At 41.5% G+C, this 26700-nt stretch overlaps 1 protein-coding gene and 1 pseudogene across 1 annotated transcript; one reads left to right on the top strand and one right to left on the bottom strand.

The window, feature by feature from the left end:
• Positions 1 to 597: 597 nt before the first annotated feature.
• Positions 598 to 1880, bottom strand: LOC122096072 (zinc finger CCCH domain-containing protein 15-like). Its single transcript, XM_042666477.1, is given in 2 exon segments — positions 598 to 1182; positions 1184 to 1880. Coding segments are annotated over 2 exon segments (1266 nt in total). The 5' UTR covers positions 1865 to 1880.
• Positions 1881 to 22485: 20605 nt separating this feature from the next.
• LOC122096041 lies at positions 22486 to 23500 on the top strand (annotated as a pseudogene).
• The last annotated feature ends 3200 nt before the right edge of the window (positions 23501 to 26700 follow it).

Genomic DNA, 26700 nt, shown 5'->3' with positions numbered 1-26700 from the left:
TTCTTTGATGAGTCCCTGCCTTGTTTTGGGATGAGGGTTATGATGGCTTCACAGAATGTGTTCGGTAGTGAGCTTTCTCTTTCAATTTCATTGAAGAGTTGGAGGAGTATTGGTGTGAGCTCTGCTTTGAAGGCCTTGTAAAATTCCGCTGTAAAACCATCTGGTCCTGGACTTTTCTTAGCTGGGAGGTCTCTTATTGCTGTTTCTATTTCAGTGCTTGATATGGGCCTGTTAAGATAGTTTAACTCATCTTGGTTTAGTTTTGGCATGTCAATATTTGCTAGGAAAAGGTCCATTTCTGTCAAGTTCTCAAACTTATTAGCATAAAGTTTTGAGAAGTATTCCCTTATAATGTTCTGAATCTTGGTTGTTTCCGTGGTGATGTTTCCATTCTCATCTCTGAGTTTATTAATTTGGGTGTGTTCTCTTCTTTTTCTGATAAGATTTGCTAAGGGTCTGTCAATTTTGTTAAGTTTTTCGAAGAACCAACTCTTTGTTTTGTTGATTCTTTCTATAGTTTTTTTGGATTCTAATTCATTTAATTCTGATTTAATTTTGATTATTTCTTTCCATCTACTGGATTGGGGTTGTTCGGTGTCATTCTAAATCAAGTGTGTTTAATTCTTCTTCTAATTCATCCAAATCTTCCCCAGTAAAAAGATTTTCATCAACAGGTGCAGCATTGATGGCTCCATTTTCCTGTCCCTCCCCTTCATTGTCCTCTTCCAAATCACTTCTTTCGCCATTTTCTGCCCTACCTCCAGATGCTTCACTTAATTTGTTTTCATCTTTATCCAAAGCAAATGTGTTGAATATTTCAAGACTGGCTACAGTAATACCTGTCTCATCCACAGCTCTAGGGATGTACAGACTTATGAAATCATCAACCTCATCACCTCCTGGTCCCTGAATGTAAGGGGTGTCATCTGCTTCTTCATCACCATCATTGACAAGTTCAGGACGAAATTCAAACACTTCACGACCACTGATCACCAGTGCCTTCCCTGATTTGAAGTCTGCTTTTCTTCTTTCCATATCTTGTTCAAGTTTATCAATCTTTTCTTGTCTTTTCCTTTTCTTCCATGCAAGAAAAGATTCTAGAGTGATTTTGGTAACATTTGGACCTAGGGCAGAGCACTCTCTTTCAATCAAGTCTTCCAATGAAATTTCTCTTCTTTCTCCTCTTTTTTTTTTTTTTTTTTTTGTCCTTTTTCAATACAAATCCAGGAGGAAGTACATGACGATACATGCAGTTGTCACCTCCTCCAGGACATATGCAAAACCAGCCATACTTGTTATTTTCAATAGCTTCAAGGAAATGCTTGCACACTATCTGAGTTTTTGGTTTTCTCTGTTCGGCCTCACCGTGCTTCTTGTTCACTATTTCTTCCAGCTTTTTCTCATCCCAATTTTCCATTGTGTCTTTTTCAAGTTCTTCATCCCTTGCATCAATGTAAACACTTCGTTTTTCACATTTTCTCTCCAAAGTCAAGTCATGAGAGAACTTAGATTTATCTCCTTTAGTACACGGTCCTTGCTTGAAGAAGGCACACACCACAGACTTGGGATCCGCACCTTTACTTATTTTTTGAGCAGCAACAACAGGTTTGAACAGCTCATTTAGTTCTTGTAATTCTTTCTTCTTATCATCTTTCTTCAATTTCTTTTCAGCTTCACTCTGTGCTACCTGACGTGGATTTTGTTGACCAAATTTAACTTGGTGAGTGACAGCCTTGATAAACTTCTGTTGTTTTGCTCCTTTCTTATTCTTTAGGCCAAAAGTTTTGTCTTTGATAATCTTCTCCTTCTTTTTCTGTTCCGCCATTTTGCTGCCCCCGGCCTGAGCCTGTTTCTTGGGGGGCATTGGGAAGACCGATAGCACCGGCCAGACCTAGGCTAGGATGGATACAGAATCCGAGGGTGAAATGAAGCGCCCGGTCTGGGGGAGGAGATGGAGAAGATGATCTGGCCGCCGCGGCCCCTCCGTGGATCTTTAAGTGAGCAATTACCAACTGTTTTTAGAGAAGCAACCTGGTTCACTAAAGACACCATCAGGCTAGACTCAGAAAACTCAAGTTGTTATTTCCCTATGGGTGAACGTACATGTGAATTAGAGCTAAGCTATCAGAGCTCTGGAAGTTGCTTTTCCCCTGCCTAAGACTGGCTTTCCTCTAGAGCCTCAATGCCCAGAATCCCCTAAATAAGCATCTGTTCCTCCCAGACTGTGCTGAAGAGTTCACTAACAATGCTTTCTCTGTTTTCATTTTGTTTTTTTGGGGGGTCCGGTCGTGGGGCCTGAACTCTGGGCTTGGGCGCTGTCCTTCAGCTCTTCAGTTCAAGGCTATCGCTCTACCACTTGAGCCACAGTGCCACTTCCAGCTTTTTTCTTTTTTGCTTATGTGGTGCTGAGGAACCGAACCCAGGGCCTCAGGCATGCAAGGCAAGCGCTCTACCACTGAGCCACCTTCCCAGCCCTCTGTTTTCATTTTTAAATTGCCAAAAAATAATAATAATCGAGCCAGGGCACTGGTGGTGCTAAGAAATGGCAGACCAGCTAGCCCAAGTTCATAGTTACAAATCTGTATCATTCTTCCTCTGGTGTTTGAAAATATGGGATGGTTAATTGGAATTGTTGAAAGGGTTAAATATGAACAAGGCCATGTATTTGACACACACTAAGTCCTCAGTACATGGAAATCAATATCACTCTATATCTTCTGGATGAATTTGATAAAGCATACTAAAAGTTGAAAATTATGGAAGACTGAATAGCAACAGAAAAACTGAGCAACAATAAAAAACACTAGCTTTGATACAATGTACAGTGCATTAAAGTCAAACTTCTTTCAGTTTTTTATTGTTATTATAAAGGTGACATCCAGAGGGGTTACAATTGCATAAGTCAGGCGATGAGTACATTTCTTTTTGGACAATATCACCGCTTCCCTCCCTCTCTCCCAGTTTTTCCCTCCCATCCCCCACCCACAATTATATAGATTGTTTTCAATACAGCTTCTAGTAAGTGTCACTGCTACATTTGTTCACCCTTTTTCCCTCTATTTCTGTGCCTCCCCTTACCCTCCAAAGACAGATAAATGAACAAATAAGACAAAAAGAAAAGAAAAGAAAAACAGTAACAAAGGAAAAAACCTCGTTTCCATTTCTTGGAGTTCATTTCAAGAAATACTCTCTTGTATGATCAAATGCACATAGCCATTGCACCTTGTGTTCCTCTCCTAAGACTATCCTCCCTTACTCTCACTGTGTGTGAATGCCTGGAGTTTTGCAAAAACATATGAAGTATATGATAGTATTAGTAGTGTATGTGTGTGTGTATGCATGCATATGCATGCTGATATTGGAGCTTGAACTTAGGGCTCTCTTAGCTTGTTTCACTCAAGGACAACACTCTACCACTTGAACCACAGTTCTACTTTCAGATTTTTTGCTGACTAACTGGATAAAAGTCTCACAAACTTTCTTGCGCCAGCTGACTTTAAACTGCGATCCTCAGATCTCAGCCTCCCCAATAGCTAGAAAGACAGGCATGAGTTACTGATACCTAACTTTCCTTCACATTTCTAGAGATAGTTTCCAGGATATGCCAAGCAGTAGAGGATGAGTAAAACACCAATGCTCATTCAGACCAGTTGACTTCCTAACCCTTCCCAGCCCAGCAGATCACCCACAGCTGCCTTCATCTGTGAAGGCAGTGAAAGAAAACTGCCACCCACCTCAAACCAAGACAAAACACCCGACCATGGGAGCCATTACAAACACTGGCACCAGAGTCTTTTCTTTCAAATGCAATTATAATATTCATTACTTGGCGGTGAAGACTAAAAATGCAAATAAAAATCGACACGTTAAAAGAAATTGTTTTGGTGAAACAAATAGGAAAGCCATTATTTGTTTGTAAGTGTTCAATTCAACCCATCACAAATGACCTGACAAGCAGCTGATGAAAGGAATAGCTAAATGTAAGCTGCTGCCAGCCCTTCCAGAGAAATCCCACAAAGAGGCTGCCAGCAATTCCCTTTTCTTCGAAATAATAGGCAATCATATTAAGTCCAATAATAGAAAAATCACAGAGTCCGTACTCTCCTGTTAAAACTGGGTCACTCTTCGCCTGCATGGGCTTTGTGTCACAGCCATCTCTCAGCAGCCCTGGGGTTCACCTGTTGGCAGGCACACTCCTGAGTAACAGCCTTCAGGGCTGGTAGAAATCCCGCTGAGCTTCCACCAAAGAGCTTCCAAACGTATCAGCCCTCACATCACCAAAGGGGAGAAAATTAAGAGATTAAAAAGAGGCAGTTTTTAATAGAGTTTGGTGACAATTCCCCTGCACACATTTGGCTAGGCAGGCAGCTAGCTAGAAGGCTTCCCCAGCCTTCATGCTGTTTCTGCAGAAAGACCTCAGAAAAGGTAGCCAGATTTGCGGAACCACCACTACCCCACACCTCTGGTCCTGTTGTCTCATGTGCAGACGTGGCGGTTTGGAAATGAAATGCTCCCTAGAGAGTTCATATGTTTTGGGAAGTGATAAATTCCTGAGGGCCAGAGGTAAGACCTAGTAGGAGTAAGTAGATCACTGGGGGCATGTCTCATCTGGGACCTTGCTATTTCTATCTCTATCTCTGTGCTCTTTCTCTTCTTATTCCTCCTCCTTCCTCTCTGCCCCTGTCTCTGTCCTCTTCCTCCTTCCTCCTCTTTCTCTGTCTCTCTCTGCCTCTGTCTCTAACTATCTCTGTCTTACTCCTACTCCAGCTTCTTACTCTCTGTCTTTGTCTTCTGTGTCTGTTCTTTTTCTTCCTCTGTCTCCCTGTCTGCTGTTTCTCTGTCTCTGTCTCTCTCCCTGTTTTCTCTTTGTCCCTCTCTCTATCTGTCTCTTCCAGCTTCTTCCCCATCTCCTCCTCCTTCCTTCTCTCCTTTCCCCTCTCTTTCCCTCTCTTCCTTTCTGCCTCCCTTTCCCCTCTTTCTCTCTCCTTCCTAGCAGTAGGAGGTAAGCAGAGTCCAATGTCACCATAGGCTCATGGCACAACAGCTCAGTCCTTAACATCACATCCCCCCATCCCTCAGGACTGTAACAATGAAGCCAGCCAACCACAAACTGAAACTGAGGCCAAACAAACCTTTCCTCCTTTAAAGTGTTTCTCTCAGGTATTTATCACATGACAAAACAAACAAACAAAAATTTCTGACACAGTGGGAAGCCAGGGACAATCCCACAGAGGTGGGAAGCAACTGGCTAAGGGTCCAGAAGTCTCGGAGCATATGGCAGTGGGAAAATGAAGAGCCAGTCTCTAGAAAAGGCTGCAGGGGCTCAGGTCTCAGCTTTCTGTCAGGATACAGTGCTTTCTATACCTTCCCTGGGGTCTCTTGTTTTCCTGCTTCCTCTCCTCTTGTCTTGATAATCTTGCCATAACCTCTGTCAAGAAATGGCCTTAAAACCAGTTTTTAGGCAGGTAGTATCTTTAGAGAACAGTATCTGGCTGAGCATCTCACAGATGATGGAAGCCACATTCTATGACTCATTTAGTGATTTTGTTTTCCACAGAATGGGAGTTACAGATAGTATATAGAAAAAAGTAGAGAAGAGTTGGGAGGACGGGACAAGGAGGAAAGGGAAGAAAGCAGAATCTGTGGGAATGAGGTTGTAAAAACAGTAAAAACCAAAAGGAGGAAGGATGAAACTTAGGAACATGATGTCAGGTAAAGTGGGTCAGTCACAGAGACAAAGGTATCCTGAAACAGTGGCTCAAACCCACAATCCTAGCTGCTTGGGAGTTAGAGATCAAGGAATCATGATTTGTGCTAGTTGAGGCCAAAAAGGTTTGAGAGTCCTTTTCAAACAATGGTTATGACTATCATGCAACAGTATGTACCTATCACCCCCATGATGTAGCGAAACACAAATAGGAAGATTAAAGTTTGGACCAGGCATAAAATGAAACTAACAAAAATAACAAAAAATCTAATGCAAAAAAGGTTAGCAGAGTGGCCCAAGTGGCCCAAGTTTGCTTATTAGCAAACTCAAAATCCTGAGTACTGAGGACAGAAAACCTCAGTACTGCCAAAAAAAAAGAAAAAAGAAAAACACATGCTATGCAATTCCATATACAATATGGCTAGAGAAGTTAATTCATAGCAACAGAAAACAGAACACAGTCAATAAGGACTGGGGAGGGGAGAATGAAGAGCTAGTGTTCAATTTCAGTTTGGAAAGATGAACAAGTTCTGGAGATAGATGACAGTAGTAGCTATGCAACTATGTGAATGAACCTAAACCAGAGCCCATCCTTAAAAGTAATTAAAATGGTAAATCTTATGAAATGCACAATAATAAAACCGCTTGGCCTGGGTGGTGTGGGAGAGTTCAGGTGTATGAAAGACTGAATCCAAAAGATTCTGGGACAGAAAGGGGGGTAGAAATGTGCTTACAGGCCACAGGTCTCTTCAGGAAGTGAATCTGGGCACCTGAAGCCTTTGAATCTCTTTTTACATTTCATTTCTTTCCTTTCCTTTTTTTTTTTTTTTTTTTTTTGGTGTGTGTGTGTGTGTGTGTGTGTATGCACGTGTCCACATGTGTGTACCAGTGCTGGAGCTTTAATTCTGGGCCTCTCACCTGGCCTTTTTGTTTGTTTGTTTTTTACTCAAGACTGGGGTTCTACCACTTGAGCCACAGCTCCATCGCTGCCTTTTTGTTGGTTTCTTGCTGGTTACTTACCAACTTTCCATCCCAGGCTGGCTTTGAACTTCAATGCTGAGATCTTAGCCTCCTGAGTAGCTAGGATAATAGGCCTGAGCCACAGAGGGCTGATTGGAATCTTTCTACATGACTGAAAAAAAGAAGAGAAATCATTCATTAGAAATTATGCCAAATAGATGGCCAGTACCTGGACATGATCAAGGACATGATAAGGTGAAGATAGCATTCTGAAGCCTCTTCTGAAAAAGTAGAGAATGAAGGAGGGAAAGCTCAGCGTGGTTGGTACATTAACAGCCTTTAGAAGTGAGAATAAAACACCTAGAAAATCTGACCTGATGGAAATCACCATCATAGACAAGAAACCAGAGGAGCCAGAATGCTAAGCTCCAGCTGTGAGAGAGTTATGAATTACGCCAGGCAAGGCATGCTCAGTAGGGGGACAGGACTTTCCTCAGTTATGATTTTTTTATGTGGGTCACCTTCCCAGATTCAGTTTGGAAACTGCCACAGAGGAATATTCAGCCTCAAGAAAGAAGGAGTTTGGTCTGCATCCAGTTTGCTCCAGGCCAAGATCTTTTCCATTACTTTTTCTTTTGTGTTCTGTTCTGTTCTTTATTATTGTTACTTTTGTCTGTGTGTGTCTGTGTGTCTGTATGTCTGTGTGTCTGTGTGTCTGTGTGCCGCGTGTGCGTGCTAGTAAGGGGCTTGAAGTAAAAACCTAAGCACTCTCTCTCAGCTTTTTCACTAAAGACTGGCCCTCTATGACTTGAGCCACAGCTCCACTTCCAGCCTTTTCGTAGTTAGCTGGAGATAAGAGTCTCATGAACTTAATTGGCTGGGCTGACCTCAAACCTTGATCCTCAGATCTCAATCTCCTGAGCAGCTAGGATTCCAGGTATGAACCACTGGGCCCAGCTCTCTTCGTTCTGTCTCTGTCCTCAGCTGGTTTTGTCCAATGCAGCTCCTTAGCTTGTAACATTACTTCCTTGGTTTATTAAAAATTGAGATAAATCACCTAATAACTCTGCCTTAAGAGGTTTTTTTTTTCTTCAATGATTGTCAAAGTCACAATGTCATCTTTTTCACACAGCAGGAAGCTCACAAATAGCTGATATGTTCCTAGAAATATGTAGCTCAAGACAACAAAGGAGAAAAAATATCTTCAATTATTCAAAAAAACTTCTACTCTTGGTACAGAGTCTACTTGCTTTGGTTTGGATTTAAAGAAAGAAGCAGGGCTGATGATACAGCTTAGCAGAAGAGCACTTGCCTGACATGCCCAAGGCTCTGGTTTAGTCTTTGGCATTACAAACACAAAACAAATAGAACAGTAGAGCAACATCTGGACAGCCAGCCAGCTGCAACATGCCCATCTTCACTGGGAGGCCAGCCTGCCACACAAGACACTTGCAAATTAACTGGGAGAGGGGGAAAGGGGCGAAGGAAAAATGACTCTCAGCCCTCCATGCACACTGTCAAACTCCTGTCCAAACTTACCTTCAATTTCTTTACCAAATTTAAAGGAGAGCAGGTGTCCTATCCTATAAATCCACAGACTCACAAGAGCCTAAGGGTTAAAGATCATCTAGTCTGACCATCAGATGTCTTACAACTCATACACATTTTTAAGTATACCCCAGTATACTATACTCACATAATACCACTACTTTCTTTATACTATTTTAAAAAGTAATATGTTCATATGACAGGCAATTTGAAAGGTAAATATACATGCCTGGCTTATAGCTACTTAACTGCTAGGTAATGTTCACAATTTTTAAGTATCTTTCTTGTAATATACTCTTTATATTCCCCCCAAAAGATCTTTAGTAACACAATGGTTTGAGTCTCATCAGCACCTGCACTTTAATATATGGCAAAGATCTTCAAAAGCAAATTTCTTTCTTCCAGGCAGTGCTACAGTGTTCTATGGTGTGGACACATTTTAATTGGGCACATTTTAATTTCTTCCAGTAATTTTTGTAAGACACTATGTACCTTAGGCTGGCCTCTAACTCTCCATCCTCCCGCCCAACCTCCACCTCTATTCAGGTGTATGTCACCATGCCTGGCATTCTCCCAATACTTGTTATTGTAAATAATGTTACAATGAGTAATCTTGTACTTATGGTAATTTGCTTCAGTATTTTCTTATGATAAACTCCCCAAAGTAGAATTCTTGCATCAAATGGTATGCGCAATTACAATTTTGATTATTATTGCCAAATGTCCTGTACTATTTGCTACTCTTGCCAATGACATATGACAGCAGTGGTTTCCCTAGAGGAGCTTCGCCAACAGTGTGTTTCAAGCTTTTTCCTCTATTTGTTTACCCATTTATCTCCCTAGTCCCACCTCCTCATTCGAATATGAGATCTTCAGCATGCCAGAACCTAGTATAGTACATGGTACCTAATAGAGTATCAATAAATACATGAATGGATGCATGAACAAATGAGAAGTTACAGAGTTCTCTATCAGAATTGGAAGCCATGGCCTTATTTTTTCCACTTTGTGAGTTTGGGTATGTACTACTTCATTTTATTTAAGTGTTATTCGATTGTATATATACTCGGACAGCTTTACAAGTTCTTTGAGACAGAAAATTCATTCTATCTCCTTTGCTCTATTGCCTATTGTTATTGAAGGATGAAAATACTGAAACCCTAATCCTCTCACTCTCTCTCTCACACTTTCTCTCCCTCCCTCTTCTTCTTCCTCTCCCCCAACTCTCTTCTCTTCCCTTCCCTGTCTTCCTCTTTTCTCTCTTATCCTTTCCTCTATCCTCCTACCCCCTAACACAAAACTAATACTCTAGCCCTAGTACCTGGATTCTAGCTCTTCTGACAACATGTCTGTGGCCTATAGGCCAAGTGCCTGCCCCTAGAAGCAATACACCTTGTCCCGGTGTTGCAAATGTTCCTTGCTAGGTGTGTTCAGCTATAGATGGGCTTTTTGCCTTCTCTAGAAAGCAAACTTTGGAGACCTGTAGTCGTAGGACAGTTCCAAGGTATGAACATCAGCTCACTGCCTAGGGAGGAAAGTGAAGGAAGCAGGGATAGGCAGAGGAAGAGACTTGACCGCAGATCAGTCTCCATGCATGCACTTCTGGAGAGTTCTGGGTCTAGGATGGTCCTTTAAAGCTGTCCTCAGGATGGACATCCGAAGGGGCTCAGCTTTGAGATTCCCACTGTGGTCCATCAGCAGACATGTGCTGCCCCTGAGAAGAGGGCACACCCTTGGATGAGTTGGCTCTTCAGCCCAGTTAGTTATGAAGCCAGCTGACAGCTGGAGGTCATCTGCCAGCAGCACTTCCAGCAGGGGAATAAATCTAAAGGAAATTCCTGGGGTTTGCCTGAAATGAGAGACAGGTCTTCTCTCCAAAGCTGCCAGATGGCACCCCTAACCTTTGCTACTGTCCAGTAATGACAAATCATGGCAGTAGCTTCATATGCTAAGTCCAGAGTGACAGGGCTGCACACCCTCATTTAATAGTCCCCAAGATGCCAGACAAAACATGTCCCCTGCTTCTGCTGTGCAGCTGGTCAGCAGAAAGTTATACACAAAAGCATGAATAACTACAGGGACCAAGTCTGTGTTTCTAGCACTAATCTGTGGACATGGTTGTAAGATGGCACCATGCCAAAACATGATGTGGCCATGTGGGAAAATGACCCCTGTATGTGGTCTCTTCCTCATCACAGGGCTCAGAAAATGGTAGAAAATGTCCATTCTTCTCGAAAAGTTGGTATTTCCCAAAGCAAAATTTTCCATCGACACAGGCTTCCTGGTCCTGATTCTGGGCCAACTGTGATACCTGAGCATAAATCAAAGAAGGGGGAGCTGGGGGAGTGCAGGCCCCATCCAGTTGATCTTGATAGATCTTGCCACACAATGGCTTCCAACATCTTTCCCCCCGCAGATTTCTCTATTTTATAAAAGCAAACAGATTGCACAAAGGCAGCAGTAGTTGGCCATAAGAAAACTATTTGGACTCACAAAATTAGGGGTTTCTTATCACTAGGGCATGGCTGTTGCAGGTGGTAGAACTCATCCTCTCTCTGAAGCTATGTTCTCAATGCCACACATGTGTGAGGCTTGTTGTTCTTACTGCTTTCGTAAATAAGCCCTGACATTGAGCTTCTTTGTCTAGATCAGCTATATTTCCCCCTGAGTTCTTCTTGGAACTTCTGTGCAGAGGGTTCAAGAACTCAAAGTCATCTCTATCTTCCTATATTAATAGAGTTCACATACTTCTCAACCACATCATCCAAAACATGCCTCTTCCTTGTTGTCCATAGATTAAAATTCTCAGTCAAGATACTATGGCCACTCATAGACATGACTAGATATATATGAGAAAAATAAGGGAAGAGAGTGTATGGCAAGAACTTAAACAATTTAGCTAAAACCCTGTATTTCCCAGAGCTGCCATAACAAACTACCACAGGTTGTATGATATAAGCCACAGAACTTTGTTTCCTTACAGCTCTGGAGGCTGGGAGTTCAAGGTCAAGGTGTTGGCAGAGTTGATGATTTTGAAGCCTCTGCTTTGACTGGTGCATACTTCTTGTGTCTTCTTCACATTACCTTTTTTTCTCACTATTCCAGTCTTCCTCTTCTAAAGATGCCATAGTGGATTAGGGTTTACTCTTATGACCTTGCTTAATCATGTCTTAAATTATTCATAAAAACATCACATGTTGAAGTACTGTTGATGGTACTTCAATATATGAGGGACACCGTTCAGCCAAGTTTCCACCACATCCTAAAATACTGCCAACAACTGGGGACCAACTATTCAACAAGCCTGTTGAGTATGTTTCACTTAAAAAACATAGCAGCAGGGAATGAAACTGGTTCAATCACTCTGGAAAGCAGTATGGAAATTCCTCAAAAGACTAAACATAGAGCTCCCCTATGATCCAACAATCCCACTCCTGGGCATTTACCCAAATGATCACAAACAAGGCCACACTAAAGCTACCAGCACAACTATGTTCATTGCAGCATTATTTACCATAGCTAAGATATGGAACAAACCCAGATGCCCCTCAGTAGATGAATAGATCTAGAAGATGTGATATATATACATAAAGGAATTCTATGATTCCATCAGAAAGAATGACATCACTCCACTCATAAGGAAATGGAAAGACTTGGAAAAAATATTAAGTGAAGTAATCCAGACCCAAAGAAACATATGCTCCATGGTTTCCCTCATTTGTAATAATTAGTATATGTCTAAGATATTCTTAGTAGAGATTAACAATCACTCAATAGCTATGTACATATAACCATATAAAATTATGCTAATCAAAATGAACTCAGAGGATTTTTTAAGTGTATTGTATGAAGTTATTTCTTTTTTCATTCATTTTTTTCTTTTCCTCTGGCTTATCTTGTTGTCACTGAGTTTTATTTTGGTACCCTGTGTCTTGTATATACATTTATCTGATTTGGGGAAGGGAAGGGAATAACAAAATGGTGAGACAAAGTACAAAGAGTGAACCAATGCAACAGCAATACTCATGAGACATTATGTTGGAAATGAACTTTACAACTTGAGAAGGAGAGGAGTCACAGGGGAAGGAATGTGGAAGAAGACAAGAAAGGAGGTAACACTGTTCAACAAGAAATGTATTTTGGGAGTGTAGTTGTAGAGATGAGAGGGAAGGGATGGTAGGGGTAAAACAAAGGAGGAGGCAACAATGCTTGATAGGAAATGTACTCATTCCCTTGCTTATGTAATTGTAACCCCTCTGTACAGTATTTTCACAATAAAAAACATTTTTAAAAAAGAAATGTACTCATTACCTTACTTATGTAACTGTAACCCCTCTGTATATCACTTTTACAATAAAATAAATTTAAATTAAAAACAGCTGGGTGCCCATGACTACATCTGTACTCCTAGCTACTCAGAAGGCTGAGATTTGAGGATTACTGTTCAAAGTCAGCCCAGGCAGGAGCATCCGTGAGACTCTTATCTCCAATTAACCACCAGAAATCTGGAGGTGGCACTGTGGCTCAAGTGTTAGAGTGCTCGTCTTGAACTGAAGAGCTGAGGGACAACATCCAGGCCCAGAGTTCAAGCTCCACCACTGACAAAAAAAAATTAGCAGCTTCATTTAAACAAATAGAGGGGTAGGAGGCAGGGGGCTATAGGTGGATGAAGTCTTCTATATTCTCTTCTCTCAAATTACTATCTTTTCAAATCTCCTACCCTGACTGACAGAGCCTTGAGACTAACCCTGGTTTCTACTAGGCTCATTATGGCCATTTCCAACAAGAAGATAGTTTCCTCCCTACTCAGATAATAAATTAGATAATAAATTATGTAGGTCTTATAACCCATCTTGATTTTGAAATATGCCTTTTTCTCACTTCTGCAGAACAAACAAGAATGTGGCCCTCACTTCACATTCCACATGCTTCTTGTGATACCTTTCCCACAAGCATTCTGGGTCCCAGGCTCTGTGCTCAGGGGCTCTGCAGACCACTAAACTCACACAGAAAGTCCATCTTGAGATGAACTCAATCATATTGAGTAAACTCTTGGAGTTCACACAGCTAATGAGAGATGAAGGCAAATTTGAGACCAAGAATATCTATCTCCAAATCCAGATTTCTTAACCTTAATAACTATACATTTTCCAAAAGTCCATTCCACCTTGAGGACTGTACATCATGATAGCGAGGTGCTGGAGCAGTAAAAGTCCTGTAGCAGAGACAATAAATTGTTCCTCCAATATCACTCTTCCCTTCTTTCTTACTATTAGAACCCCAATTCTGCATTGGGATAATGATAGGCCCAACCAGAAAGGCATAGTTAAAGGCCTCCTTTGGCCAGGGAGAGATGGCAACAAATCATTAAAGGGAACTTTCTGAGAAATATTTTAAAGGGTAATGACTCTGACAACTACCTTGAGCTCCTGTGCAGGAAAAAAAAAAATCCAAAAAAAACCCCAAAACAAATCATACCACAGGAATGAACAGAGTGACTTCTAGAACCCTGAGCTTTGAGAGTTGTTATATCTGCCCTCAGCTGCATACTCTGGATTCTCTCTAGGTGAGAAAAAGAGAGCATTTAATGACTGATTGTCTGTACTGCTGAATTTTGTGTCTTTATTACTCAAGACCAAAAGTCAATCTATCAGACACTGGCTCTCTGTGAAGCTTACACCCATACTTGTTAAAGGGTCAGACAGCCATGGCAGCTGGTGGTACCCTGAAGTATGCCCTGACATACAGCATGGCGTGAACAACCTCAAATGGTCAGGTCTATGTCTAATGGTTCCCGACCAGGCCAGAGAACTTATTATCGGAACTGTTTTTACTTACAACATTGCTAACACCAAATGTGTGTTTATTTATCTCCCACCAACCAATTTTCCAATTCTCTGGATATCAAGTGGGTCTCTTAAAATTCAATTTAGTTCTAGCATCAGCAGCTTGGTGGTAGTGAAGATGCTCTTCAACCTGTCCTCTAGACACCAACTACAAGGTATAAGCTGGTAGTTCCCACAACCTCCCTACTCTAGTTCAATACTTTGCTAGAGTGGTTCACAAAACTCAGAAAATTACTTTTCTTTCTATTTTCAGTTATTATAAAGGATATAGCTCAGGAACAGCCCAATAGAACAAACATGTGGAAGGAAATATGGGCGAAAGGGCAGAGAACTCCCATTCCCTCTTAGGGTTCCAATCTTTTAACATCTCAATGTATTCTCCAACCTGGAACCTCTCGAAAGCCCATTAGGTCATAGACCCATACCTCCTCTCCCATAATCTCAATGTGTCCTCTAACCTGGAAGCTCCCCAAACCCCATTTGGTCCCATACATTTATTAAACAAACCAAACAAGTAGTCTCGTTTGGGAGGATTCCCACCATGTGACTCCTTTGAACAAAATGAGTATCAGAAAGCTGAAAAATGTTTTGTCAGCAGCTGGGCAGGAGGGGGTGGAAATTAGTGGGGGTCAAAGAAAAGGGGAAAGGAAGAATGGATGGATACATCATCATATTCATTATATTCAGTGTACATATGTGAATATGGAACCACGTAACGTGAGGAGAGGGGGGTTGGGGAAGATGGAGGGAAGGATGGAAGGGCTGACATTGATCAAGAAGCATCCTACTGATAACCTGACTTACCAAACTGCAAACTCTTTACGCAACTACTTAATAATAACCACAAGAAAAAATAAATTTAAAAGGTGTATATATTTATGCTGACTGACCTGCTGAATTGAAACCACTTTTACAAGTAATTAAAAATAATAATAGTAATAAAAAGTTGAACCCATCAGTCTTTCTAGGAAGGTTCCGTTACATCAGCATGGCTGATTAAATTGCAGACGGCTTCTGACTGACTCCATCGCCAGCATCTCTCCCCTCTCCAGAGGCCAAAGGATGGGGCTGGGAGTTTCAATCCTCTCACTGAATATTAGATCCTCTGGCAATCGGCATCCATCCTGAAGCTACCTACAAGCATGACTTCACTACAACAGAAGGCACTTCTTTTGAGAAGTCTTGTGTCAGGAACCAGAGAAAAGACTAAATAAATATCATAATTATCTCAAAACTACCTGGATAGTGACTTCATACTCCAGATATATTCTGGATTCTTATCCCTTCCTTTTTGACCTCTAGTCAACATGGGATCAAGGAACCCTAAAGTAGTTAGCACATCACATACTCAATGATATCACTCTCTATAATTTACCAAACACATTCACAAACATTATTTCTATTGTTACATAGCTTTGACAATGGGTAAGGATAGGTTTGGCTCCCTGATCTCAAAACTGGACTTGGGGTATCTAAGCCATCTGCCCAAGGTAGAGCCAAGGTACATATATAGCCCTTTAAACTTTAGGTCCCCATTTTTTCCACTGTTAGTGCTCGGTGCCCTGCATCTTGTATATACATTTATCTAATTTGGGGAGGGGAAGGGGAATAATAAAATGCTGAAATAAGAATACAGGCTGACCCATTGTAACAATGAGCTGTACAAGACACTATGTTGAAAATGAACTTTACAACTTCAGGATGGGGGTGGAGAGGGAGAAGCTGTGGAGGTGGGGAGGGAAGGGATGGTAGGGGAAAAACAAAGGAGGAGGTAACAATGCTCAATAGGAAATGGACTCATTACCTTACTCGTGTAACTGTAACCCCTCTGTACAGTATCTTTACAATAAAAATATATACCAAGAAAAAGATTTCTTAGATTCTAATGAGAGGGAACTGAGAATCAGCTCAGTTCAGGCACTCTGTAGCAAATCTGCCTGGCTACTAACTGCCTATTTTTAATTAATAACTGAATTACTCATTGTTTTCAGAAAGCTGAGCTACACACTTATTCCAGTGAGTGACTTCCTGGTGTTAAAAGCCAATTCCATCTACATCCTGTGCAAATTGCACAGTTATTTTCTTACAAGCTAGACAATGTAGACATGAGCAAGTTTACTGACAGCTCTGCAAGCACTTAACAGATGCATCCCTTGTGTGGGGACAATGGCAGTATTTCAGGCAGCATGGATGTGGTGGAAGACAGTAACTGTCACAATTTTCAAGACTTCTAGAGGTCAGGATTCTGAAAATGGACAGAAGCAAAGTGATGTTAGGCAGCCAGAATTACTGAAAATCTCACCATATAATTATACAAAGGCTAACCCCATGAGAATGACATAGACCAGAGCCAAAGTACCTCAGTTAGCACAGTATATCAATAGTTGTTTCTACAATAACACAACCTAACAAACTATCAGTGACCCAGAATAAGTGTGACACATAAGTGTTTGATGCTCTTGTGCTGAGGACTGGTGAGCAGCTTCATCCTGGGGTTCTGTGTTGGCCAGCTCCTGGGACAGCTGGAATGACTTAGCTTTGTTCCACATGGCTCTCCCCCTCCAAAAGTCTAGACCAGTCCTGCTCTTCTGGCGCTGGGGAAGAAATCACAATAGCACCCAACACCTCATGAGGCCTCACTTTGAATTCCTTTCATTCACCAGCCGAAGCAAATCACAAGACCAGCCATCCCAGTCTTAAGGAGTAGGGAAACAAAATCTGCAGCTCTATTGAGAGGAATTACAAAAATCACTCCCCAGAGGATCTTATACAGGGAAAGAAACTGAGGTTATTGCTGCAAGCAGTCACAAGAATCCACCACAAGCCACCACAAGCACTTCTCTATCACTTCTGCCCTGAGACTACACATCACTTCCTTACTACCATCACTACCTGTGTGGCTTCTCCATGCTTCTTTGCATCCCAGCTTCAGAGCCAAGGCTCTAGGCAAGTACATTGGGACAATCAGGTCCAGATCCGGTGCTTCATTCTTTTAGGTACAGAAGCCCTAAAGGTATCTCAACTTTTTTGCACTTTCTCAGCAGATGTGTTCTACGCCTCACCAAGACTCATGAGATAGGGATGACACCAAACACAGGTGTTTGCTATTCAGGTACTGATTATCCAAAAGCCAGCCAGATGTTGTTCTAAGTGACCAAGCGTCTATTGTGGTATACGGCAGAACATCTCTACCTCGTCCCGCCCGCCCACCACCCCAGGTGTCCATGTATTTCATCATATAGCTCTACTGCAGCCTGCCTCACTCTCTGACACTGTTCTCCACCATGGTGATGTGAAATTCTCTTCTGCTGTTGCTCAAAGTGGGCAGAGCTCATTGGCATCACCCTTCTAGCTCCAAAGCCAGCAGCAACCACTAGGATTGCAGGCTTTTAGCAAGCAACATCTACTTAGCTCAGCAGCAGACAATGTCTGAGTGTTACATCTTCACTGCACAGCTATAGCTCTCTTGGATTCTTGTCTCAGAACTTTAACAAATAAAGTCTGGGACAGCAGGGGATGAGTGTGAAGAACTTTATTCAGAGAAGGATCTTGATCAAGCCCTCGGCCATTCTGTCTGTGTACCTGCTTTCCTAGCCCATTTTTTGACTTCTCTCTCTTTCTCTCTCTCTCACTCTCTCTCTCTGTGTCTCTGTGTCCCTCTGTCTCTTTGTGTCTCTCTGTGTCTCTCTCTGTCTCTCTCTCCCCCTTCCCCTTCCTTCCTCCTCCCTCTCTCCTCCTTCATTCCCTCTTTCCCTCACTCTCTCTGCCTCTGTCTCCAGGAGTTTTTATGCCCTGAGCTGTGTTCCGATTGGTCATCCCTATGCAAATGAAGCACAGATCAGTCAGAGAAGATCTGCTGAGTCAATGCAGATCTTCAGACTTGAAATTGTAGTTCTCAATTAGGACTGTCTCTTGTACCCCCTAGACCCTCAACTAAGATTATGAGGAACAAGTAAGGATGGAGATAGGACATTCTAGTCTCTACAGCTGGGATTTTTGAAACAATGCTTTCCACTGTAAGTTATTCTTTAGGTGCCCTGGGCCCTAACTAATCTGCTGAATCTTTCAGCATTTTAACTAAATTTACCTTTTCAGTGGCTCAAGTAGGCCAGTGGGATGTTAGCAGATGTACACTAAGCCAAGGTTTGTCATGGCCATTTACATTAGGACTAGTCTTTTTCTCCTCTGCACCATCCTGGGGTCATGCCTAAGCTAATCTGAGAGAATGAGGGATAGGTGGACCAGAGCCAAGGGACCCTAGCTGTCTCAGCCTAGATCAGCCTGCTGACAGCCTGACAAGTCAGCCTAGATGGGTGCAACCATCTAGCTAATCCTCAGCAGATTCAAACATGTGAACAATCAAAACTGATTGTCACATGGCCTAAGGACATGGCATTATTATGGCAATGGTTAACTGACACAGCCTGTTGTCATATTCATAAACCCATTTCACTCTCAGCCTATGAACTAGATATTAAAATTTTCATTGACACAGGCTGGAGGCATGGCTGACCAGCAAGCACAGGTCCCTGGGTTCAAACTTCAGTACCACTAACACAAAACAAAACAAAAATCCACAAATCAAAAATTCTACATATGAAATTTTCATTGATATGGAGATTAAGTAAACTGCCTAAAGTCTGGCTGGATTTGAGGGTGGGCTTCACACAAGAGAAATAATTCTTCCTTATGAATGTATGTTTACAAAGAAGCTCATGATTCTGACTTGAGTCAGATGTCACTCAAATGAATGAGGAAGACTTGAACAACAATCAAGAAACTGTTGTAGAGTAAAACCTGGATATAATGTCAAATTATTTCCTGACCTTCAAAGTTCCTAAGGTCACCACAAACAATGATCTAGAAATCCTTTTAAGGCCTGTGGTTTCTCTTTATAACTGGCTTAACTGTCATAAACTTGGCCTGCCCTCTGCTGAGAATATTTAACGGACATAGATATCCCCATGGGACATAAGCTATTACCACAGATGCCAAGTGATATGCCATATATCAAAATGCCTAGCACATGGTAGGTACTCTTTGGATATTGTGCCCTTCCTTTGACTTTCTTACCCCATCTACAAGTATATCATCATATCATCATATCATCACTGGGTGCTGGTGGCTCATGCCTATAATGCTAGTTACTCAGGAGACTGAGATCTGAGGATCGTGGTTCAAAGCCAGATCTGACAAGAAAATCCAGGAAATTCTTACCTCCAAGTAACCAGCAAAAAGCTGGAAGTGGTATTATGGCTCAAGTGGCAGATTATCATCCTTGAGCTGAAAAAGTCAAGCCTGACTTTGAAGCCATGCATTCAAGTGCCAGTACTGGAACACAGCCACATACAAAACCATATCATCAAGCCTTTTTTATTTTCTGCAAAATCATGGCCTTTGAGTCTGAGAGATTCAAACTTATGTGTTGTTTCAATAAATGCAATATTATACCACTATGTGTTAAATACTAAGAATACTAACCTAAAGCTGACCTTGAAAAGTTTAAAAGTAAGTGGGAAAAATTAGTGGGAAACATTCTCAGAAGCAGATTGAATTACTAAGCTAAGGTAACTAACCTAAGGTAATGGTGCCAAGTGAGCTATCGTATGCACCACATTTGGAGAAAAGTAATGAAAATGTCCAATATATTACATTAAAAGGAGATTTTATTCATTTAATCTCTATAAAAATATGATTGATTTTCAATTTTTGTAAAGAAAAATATACCATTTTAATTTCTCACATTATTGCAATTTATTGTTAATTTTCAATTTCCAATACATAAAAGCTGAAATCTATATTACTTTTGATACATGTCTATATTTGCCTAAGCCCACTAAGTCATAAAAGTATCATTTTATGGTAGAAAGTAAAACTTCATAGCATAATAAAAGCTCAGTTTATCCAGTTATTTAAGTTCCATAGAAGACATCATTTTAGTGTTTTTGATGATAAATATCTTTTGAAGTAAAGGATCTTTCTTCAGATAACTCCTGTTCTCCATGCTACATTTTGAGAAAAAAAATTATCGGAATAAAGTTCAAGAATTCTAAAGAAAGAATTTCTAGAGCAACAAAGTATGCTTTTATCTTGCTTACATATATATACACATGTGTCTATATACATACACACACACACACACACACACACACACACACACACATATATATATATATATATATATATATACTAGCATTTGCTATGAAGAATCGCCTGTCATCTTGTCATTTGTCCCAGGATAGCTTTGAAAGCCGTTAATTTAACTCCTACTATTTCAAAGCCCTTTTTTGAAGGAAGTTTGACTCCCCAGGCATTAACTCTCCATCCAAAACCTGCCTGAAACAATTTAAACATTAGTGTCCACAGGACCAAATCTGCATTTATATGGGCAGCTTCTGTGAAGCAGAAGCAGAGCACCAATGGAAGAGAGGGAACAGCAAGTTTGGCAAAGTAGTAAGGAAAGCCAGGGAGCATGTGGAGAACAGCCCTCAGTGTTAATCTGTCCATCAGCTGGTAAAGTGCCCTGAGATACCAGTGGGGTCCTGAACGTCTGTCCTCAGGAGAAGTTGGACAAGAAGGAGAACAGGTCAAGTCAACAAACTGCTATTTAAATGACTCACTTTACTACAGAGGGATGTCAGCTTTGGCTGAAGTCCTTCCAGGCATAAGGTTAAAAAAAAAACACAAAAGTCAAAATGACCCTTGAGAATCCATCAGATTGCCCATACAACATTGGGATTTTTCTCTTGAATCTGAAAGGACTGATGGTGGCAGTGTTACTTGCTACATGTTGAAAACCAGCATGGCAGTCCTATCACCATCCCATTATGTCCGGGGCTCCCTCCAGCAGGGGAGCCCATGGCTCCTTTGAAGACGTGCCTGATGAAATGGGTGGCTTGTGTTAGAGATTATATTTTAAGAAATAACGAATATGTTAAACACCATCAACACACTTGATGTAGTAAGAGGTATACCATGGAAGAGACAGAAAATTCACCTCTATTATAGTACACATGGAATCACACATAAAGCATTCCCCAATATTTCGTACTTGTGTGTGCTGGTTCTGGGGCTGGAATTCAAGGGCCTCACATTCACTCAGCTTTCTTGCTCTTGGCTGGTGCTCTACCACATAAGCCATGCCTCCAGAGTTTATTTTTGCTGGTTGGAAATGGAGTCTCACAGATTCATCTGCCTGGAATGGCTTCAAAATGCAATCCAACAGATCTCAGCTTCATAAGTAGTTAAGATTACAAGTGTGAGCCACAGTTATTTGGCTACCCACACTACTTAAATTTGGTTTTACTTTTCTGGAAGGAGAGGAAATTGGAAAATTAAATTGGAATACAGCTGAATGCTGGTATCTCACACTTATAATACTAGCTATTCAGGAGGGTGAGATCTGAGGATTGTGACTCAAGGCCAGCCCAGGAGACTCTTATCTCCAATCAACCACCAACTATCCAGAAGTAGCACTGTGGCTCAAGTGAGTACCAGTCTTGAGTAAAAGAGTTTGAAAACAGTGCCCAGGTTCTGAGTTCAAGCTTCAGGACTGGCATAAAAATAAATAAATGAATAAGTAAATAAGTAAATAAATAAATGTACAGGAAGGCAACGCAATTGAACTATGCTATTTCATTTTGCCTATACCTGATCTATCCAATGACCAAGTGACAACTCCAAATTGGAATGGGTTATATGTATAAATACACTGCATGTCAAAGACTATCCAAACAGACATGTAAAATGTCTCATTAAAACTTTATTTAGAAAACATTTTTAAATATATTTAAGTGTATTGGTTTAAATCAAATCTTACTAAAATTTATTTTCACTGTTTTTTTCTTAATTTTCATTTTAATGAGACTACTAAGAAATTTAAATCATGTAGCTCTTATCCTAATTCTGCTGAATAACATGTTGGTCTTGGCCCAACTCCATACCAGCCTGGGAGAAATCTTTCAAGAATCCACTTCAGCAAACCAAGTTGGTTGTCATAGTTCACACCTATAATCACAGCTACTTCCAAGTATAGGTAGAAAGATCAAAGTCTGGGTCAGCCAACCTCAGGCAAAATCAACAGGATTCTAATATAACTAAAGTAAAAGAGGGATAAGGATGAGGCTCAACTTGTAGAGCTCCTGTCAAGCAAATGTGAGGCTCTAGGTTCAAACTCCAGTCCCATCAAAAAGAAAAAAGGAAATGTATTGGTTCAAAGTATCTTTTTTTTTTTTTGCCAGTCCTAGGGCTTGAACTGAGCCTCTTTGTGCTCAAGGCTAGCACTTTACCACTTGAGCCACAGTGCCACTTCTGGCTTTTTCTGAGTGGTTTATTGGAAATAAGAGTCTCACGAGGGCCATTTTGTGAAGAGACAAAACAATGGTTGATTCCTTATTGTCCACCTCAAGGAGCAGTTGACTTCTCACCAAACCTGGGAGCAGGAGATTCAAACAGAATCTCTTTTCTCTCCTGCCTTCAGTGAGTTTTTTTGATCTTCAGCTACATTTTGTGAGGAGCCAGTCTATCATTCACAATGGCTGGCAATGTTCCCAACAAGACATCCTCATTCCATGAGCTCCTGTGTATTCACTGGGAATCTCAATATACTTGTGGTCAAGAAGTCTGACATGGAAGCAATCTTCTGGAAGTATGGCAAAATTTTGGGTTGCTCTGTTCATAAGGGTTTTGCCTTTGTGCAGTATGCTAATGAGAGAAATGCTTCTAGTGCTGTAGCGGGAGAGAATGGCAGAGTGATTGCTGGCCACGTTTTAGATATTAGTCTGGCTGCAGAGCCAAAAGTGAATCAAGGAAAAGCAGGTGTGAAACGATCTGCAGTGGAGATGTACGGCTCCTCATTTGACTTGGACTACGACTTTCAAAGAGATTATTATGACAGGATATACTTAGCACCTGTGCCACCGCCGCCTCCTCCTATTGCTTGGGCTCTCTAAACAGCATCGTGGATCAGGAAACACTTCACACAGGGGCAAAAGTGACTTCAGTTCTAAGAGTAGGCATTGAAGATCTTCTTCCATGTCTGGAAAGTTGAAAGGAGATGACCTTCAAGCCATTAAGAAAGAACTGACCCAGATTAAACAAAAAAGTGGATTCTTTACTGGACAGCCTGGAAAAAATGGAAAAGGAACAGAGCACACAAGCGCACCTGTCCTGGTTGTCTACAGTTGAGGTGAAGAAGAGTAAGTCAGAAGAACAGAGCAGCAGCTCCCTGAAGAAAGATGAGCTTAGTGTCAAGATGGAGTCTGAGGGGGGGTGCAGAGGACTCTGCTGAGGATGATGATGATGATGATGATGATAAAGATGGGATGGGGGAGACAGGCTGGAGTTGATAAAGGATGATGAAGAAGAAGCTGAGGAAGGAGAGGATGACAGAGACAGCGACAATGGTGAGCATGACTCTTCAGCACATCATAGGGCTTAGGGATCTTATCTGATTATTTCTTTACCTAGGCACATGTCTTAAGATCAAAATTTCACCAGATCCTCTCCCCTAGGATCTTCAGCACCTACTCACAGTCCTCCTATCCTTGTCCTTCCCATGTTCATAAATTCATAGTGTCCTGTGCCTAGTTCCATTTTTACTTCCTTTGATGCTCTTGATAGTTTTGTTAAGTCTTACCCTGTAATTTTTGCTTTAATTAATTTTTTTGGGCCAGTCCTGGGGCTTGAACTCAGGGCCTGGGAACTCTCCTTGAGCCTCTCTGTACTCAAGGCTAGCACTCTACCACTTGAGCCACAGCGTCACTTCCAGCTTTTTCTGTTTATGAGGTACTGAGGAATGAACCCAGGGCTTCATGCAGGTTAGGCAAGCATTCTACCACTAAGCCACCTTCCCAAGCCCTTAAAAAAGGCATTTAGAGGGGAAAAAAAGAGTCTCATGGGCTTTTCTTCCCCAGTCTGGCTTTGAACCACAATCTTCCAATATCAGCCTCCTGATTAGCTAGGATTACAGGTATGAGCCACAGACACCCAGAGTTCAAAATATCTTTTACATTTAAGCTGATAATCTAGGACATCCCACTCCCCATCTATTTTTTTCTTCAAAATAGCTCCAAAATAGCCAAGTTCCAGAAGCCATCTATAAAACTACAGTATTTATGCATCATATAATCTCAGCTTTCTGTGTTTAATAGAAATTTGGGTTTTAGTTCCTTTTTCTTTTAAATGTCACATATTTTATTCAAATGTGAGGAAGTTACTTTTGTTTCAACATTTTATTATGAAATTTTAGAACACACAGCTAACATGCATATCGCAAAAGGAGGAAAAATCTATACTGTCTCAATTGTGACATCACTTATCTATAAGGGACATACAGCATCACATGCAGGAAGGAGAAACCAGAGACAGGTGGATAAAAGTTAGCTACTGATTCTTCCTCTCTGAAGAAAGCTGTGAGCCAGGACACACCCAAAATCAGAGCACACAGGACATAGGGTCAGAAGGAGCTGGAGTTCAAGGGAAGCCTGGGCTACAGAATAAGACTCTGTCTCAAAACTGAGAGACTGGGGGGGGGGGGGGGGTGAGAGACAGAGACAGAGACAGACAGACAGAGACTAAACAACAAACACAGAGACAAGGACAGTGATAGAAGGCAGCCACCTTGCATGTTTATAATTCTAGTTCTCAGCGAGTAAAGAAAGGGCTCCTGGATAGTAACGTGTGCCAACATTACCTCCTAGAAATAAGTACTAAAACTTTAGAATACTAAGTAGATAAAACAAGTAATAAGATAGCTTTGACTGCATATGGCCGAACCACTTCTATAGTTATTGTGTTCTTCACATTTCTCATTAATATTTTCTTAAGTGACATGATAATAGATTTTTGGTCACCTCTTTTTTGGGAATGGAGATGAATTCATGTGAAGCTTTCCATTTCTTAAATAGAAAATAAAGAATATGGTATGGAGAGGAATGACATGAACCAAGGTAATCATTAGGAAAGTTCTAGGCTCCACTTTGGAAAGATGTACAGGTAATAATCAAGTGAGCTATACCACTATGAATAAAGTGGAACAAGTCTTCCTGTGTTCAAATGCTCCTGACATCCCAAACTTCCTCATTATAATGTGAGAAAAGGCAATCTGTTCTGTCAAACCCAAGAGTCTCCATCTTGAAACCAGTTACCATTTTGTACTAATATTTCCCTGGAATTATTTCCTTCTTAACTTCAAACGGCAACTACCAGCTATGTCAAGGGTTTTAGAATAGACTCCCTTCCCTTGACGGGAAAATTTTCACTGATGGACCAAGTGCTTCCTAACTTCCTCTCATCCCCTATGGCCCGATGGCCGGCTATGAATAGAATAGGAGCCTGACTGCTGACGAGAAGGAAGGACAGCATCGTTCCTTGGGTGGAGATAAAAATAGAGCAGACAGCCATGCCTAGTTTGCCTGCCTAACTCTGAGTAGAAAGGTTATGCACCCTTCTGCTCAGAAATAAATTACCTTGACAACATCTCCTTTATCTCTTGTGTGTCTGGTTGTTTTTTACTTTTTCCTGACACCAGAGGGTCATGTCTTTCCAACAATAGCAAGTGACATCGGTGCCCTCCTGGATCCCTTCAGATCACCCTGCTTTCAGGGCCCGGAAGTTCGTGTCTCCTCCTTTTCACCCCTTATTCCTTGGCTTATGGCTAGGGGGCATCCTGTAGCTGAATGTCCCTCTGGAGTCAGGGCTTCTGGATGACCACCTGGGCTCCTCTCTATTGGATACTGAGGTCTGACAGTCTTTTTGTCTTCTTCTTTTGTTCTCCCTAGCTTCCCCATGGAGCCTTTCAGGAATGTCCTTCCATCCACCTTAGCCCATTTATTAACCCAACACACTCGTCAACCCCAACCCTCCCTCTCTCTCTCACCTCCTTCTCTCATCCCAGCAGCTCCCCCAGTTCCCAAATTATTCCCCTTGGATTCATTCATCCTAAACCCCACTCCACATGACCCTGTTTACCACACTCAAACTCAGAACACATTCACCCATCTGTTGCCTTGTTGGTCCATGTAGCATTCTGAGTCCCCCTGTCCACGTGGGCTTTCTCGGGCTCTCCTAAGTCACTGGTTAGTCCACTGTTCTCTCTCAGTCCTGTGTGAATACCACCAATAGAATAAACACTGCCTAGCCTCGGATCCTGCCTCTGCTACTTCCAACTGGCTGGCCTAAGTTACCTGAATCTCCTCACTCAATTTCCACATCTGTAAAATGGACTTAAAAGTCAAACATCCTGTTCATCTTCTTGAGCAAATAAAGTAAAATAATTTATATGTAAAGTAGTTCTTTCCACATGGCTGGTATTACCCATAGTTCCTTATGTACCCTCTGGCTGGCTTTCTTTCTTCCTTCCTTCCTTTCTTTCTTTCTTTCCTTCTTTCTTTCTCCTTCTTTCTTTCTTTCTTCCTCCTTCCTTCCTTCCTTCCTTTTTTCCTTCCTTCCTTCTTTACTCCTTCCCTCCCTCCCTTCCTCCTCTCCTTCCTCCCTTCCTTTCTTCTTTTTTTTGTGCCCATACTAGAGCTTGAACACAGGGCCTCTTCCTCTTCTTTTTGCTCAAGGCTAGAACTTTACCAATTGAGCTACATCACACTCCCAGCGTTTTGGTGGTTGAGATAAGATTCTGACAAACTT

This window comes from Dipodomys spectabilis, unplaced genomic scaffold (genome assembly GCF_019054845.1).
Source record: "Dipodomys spectabilis isolate Male_0828 unplaced genomic scaffold, ASM1905484v1 ptg000365l, whole genome shotgun sequence".
Lineage (NCBI taxonomy): Eukaryota > Metazoa > Chordata > Mammalia > Rodentia > Heteromyidae > Dipodomys > Dipodomys spectabilis.
This window is presented reverse-complemented; position numbering and strand designations above follow the sequence as displayed.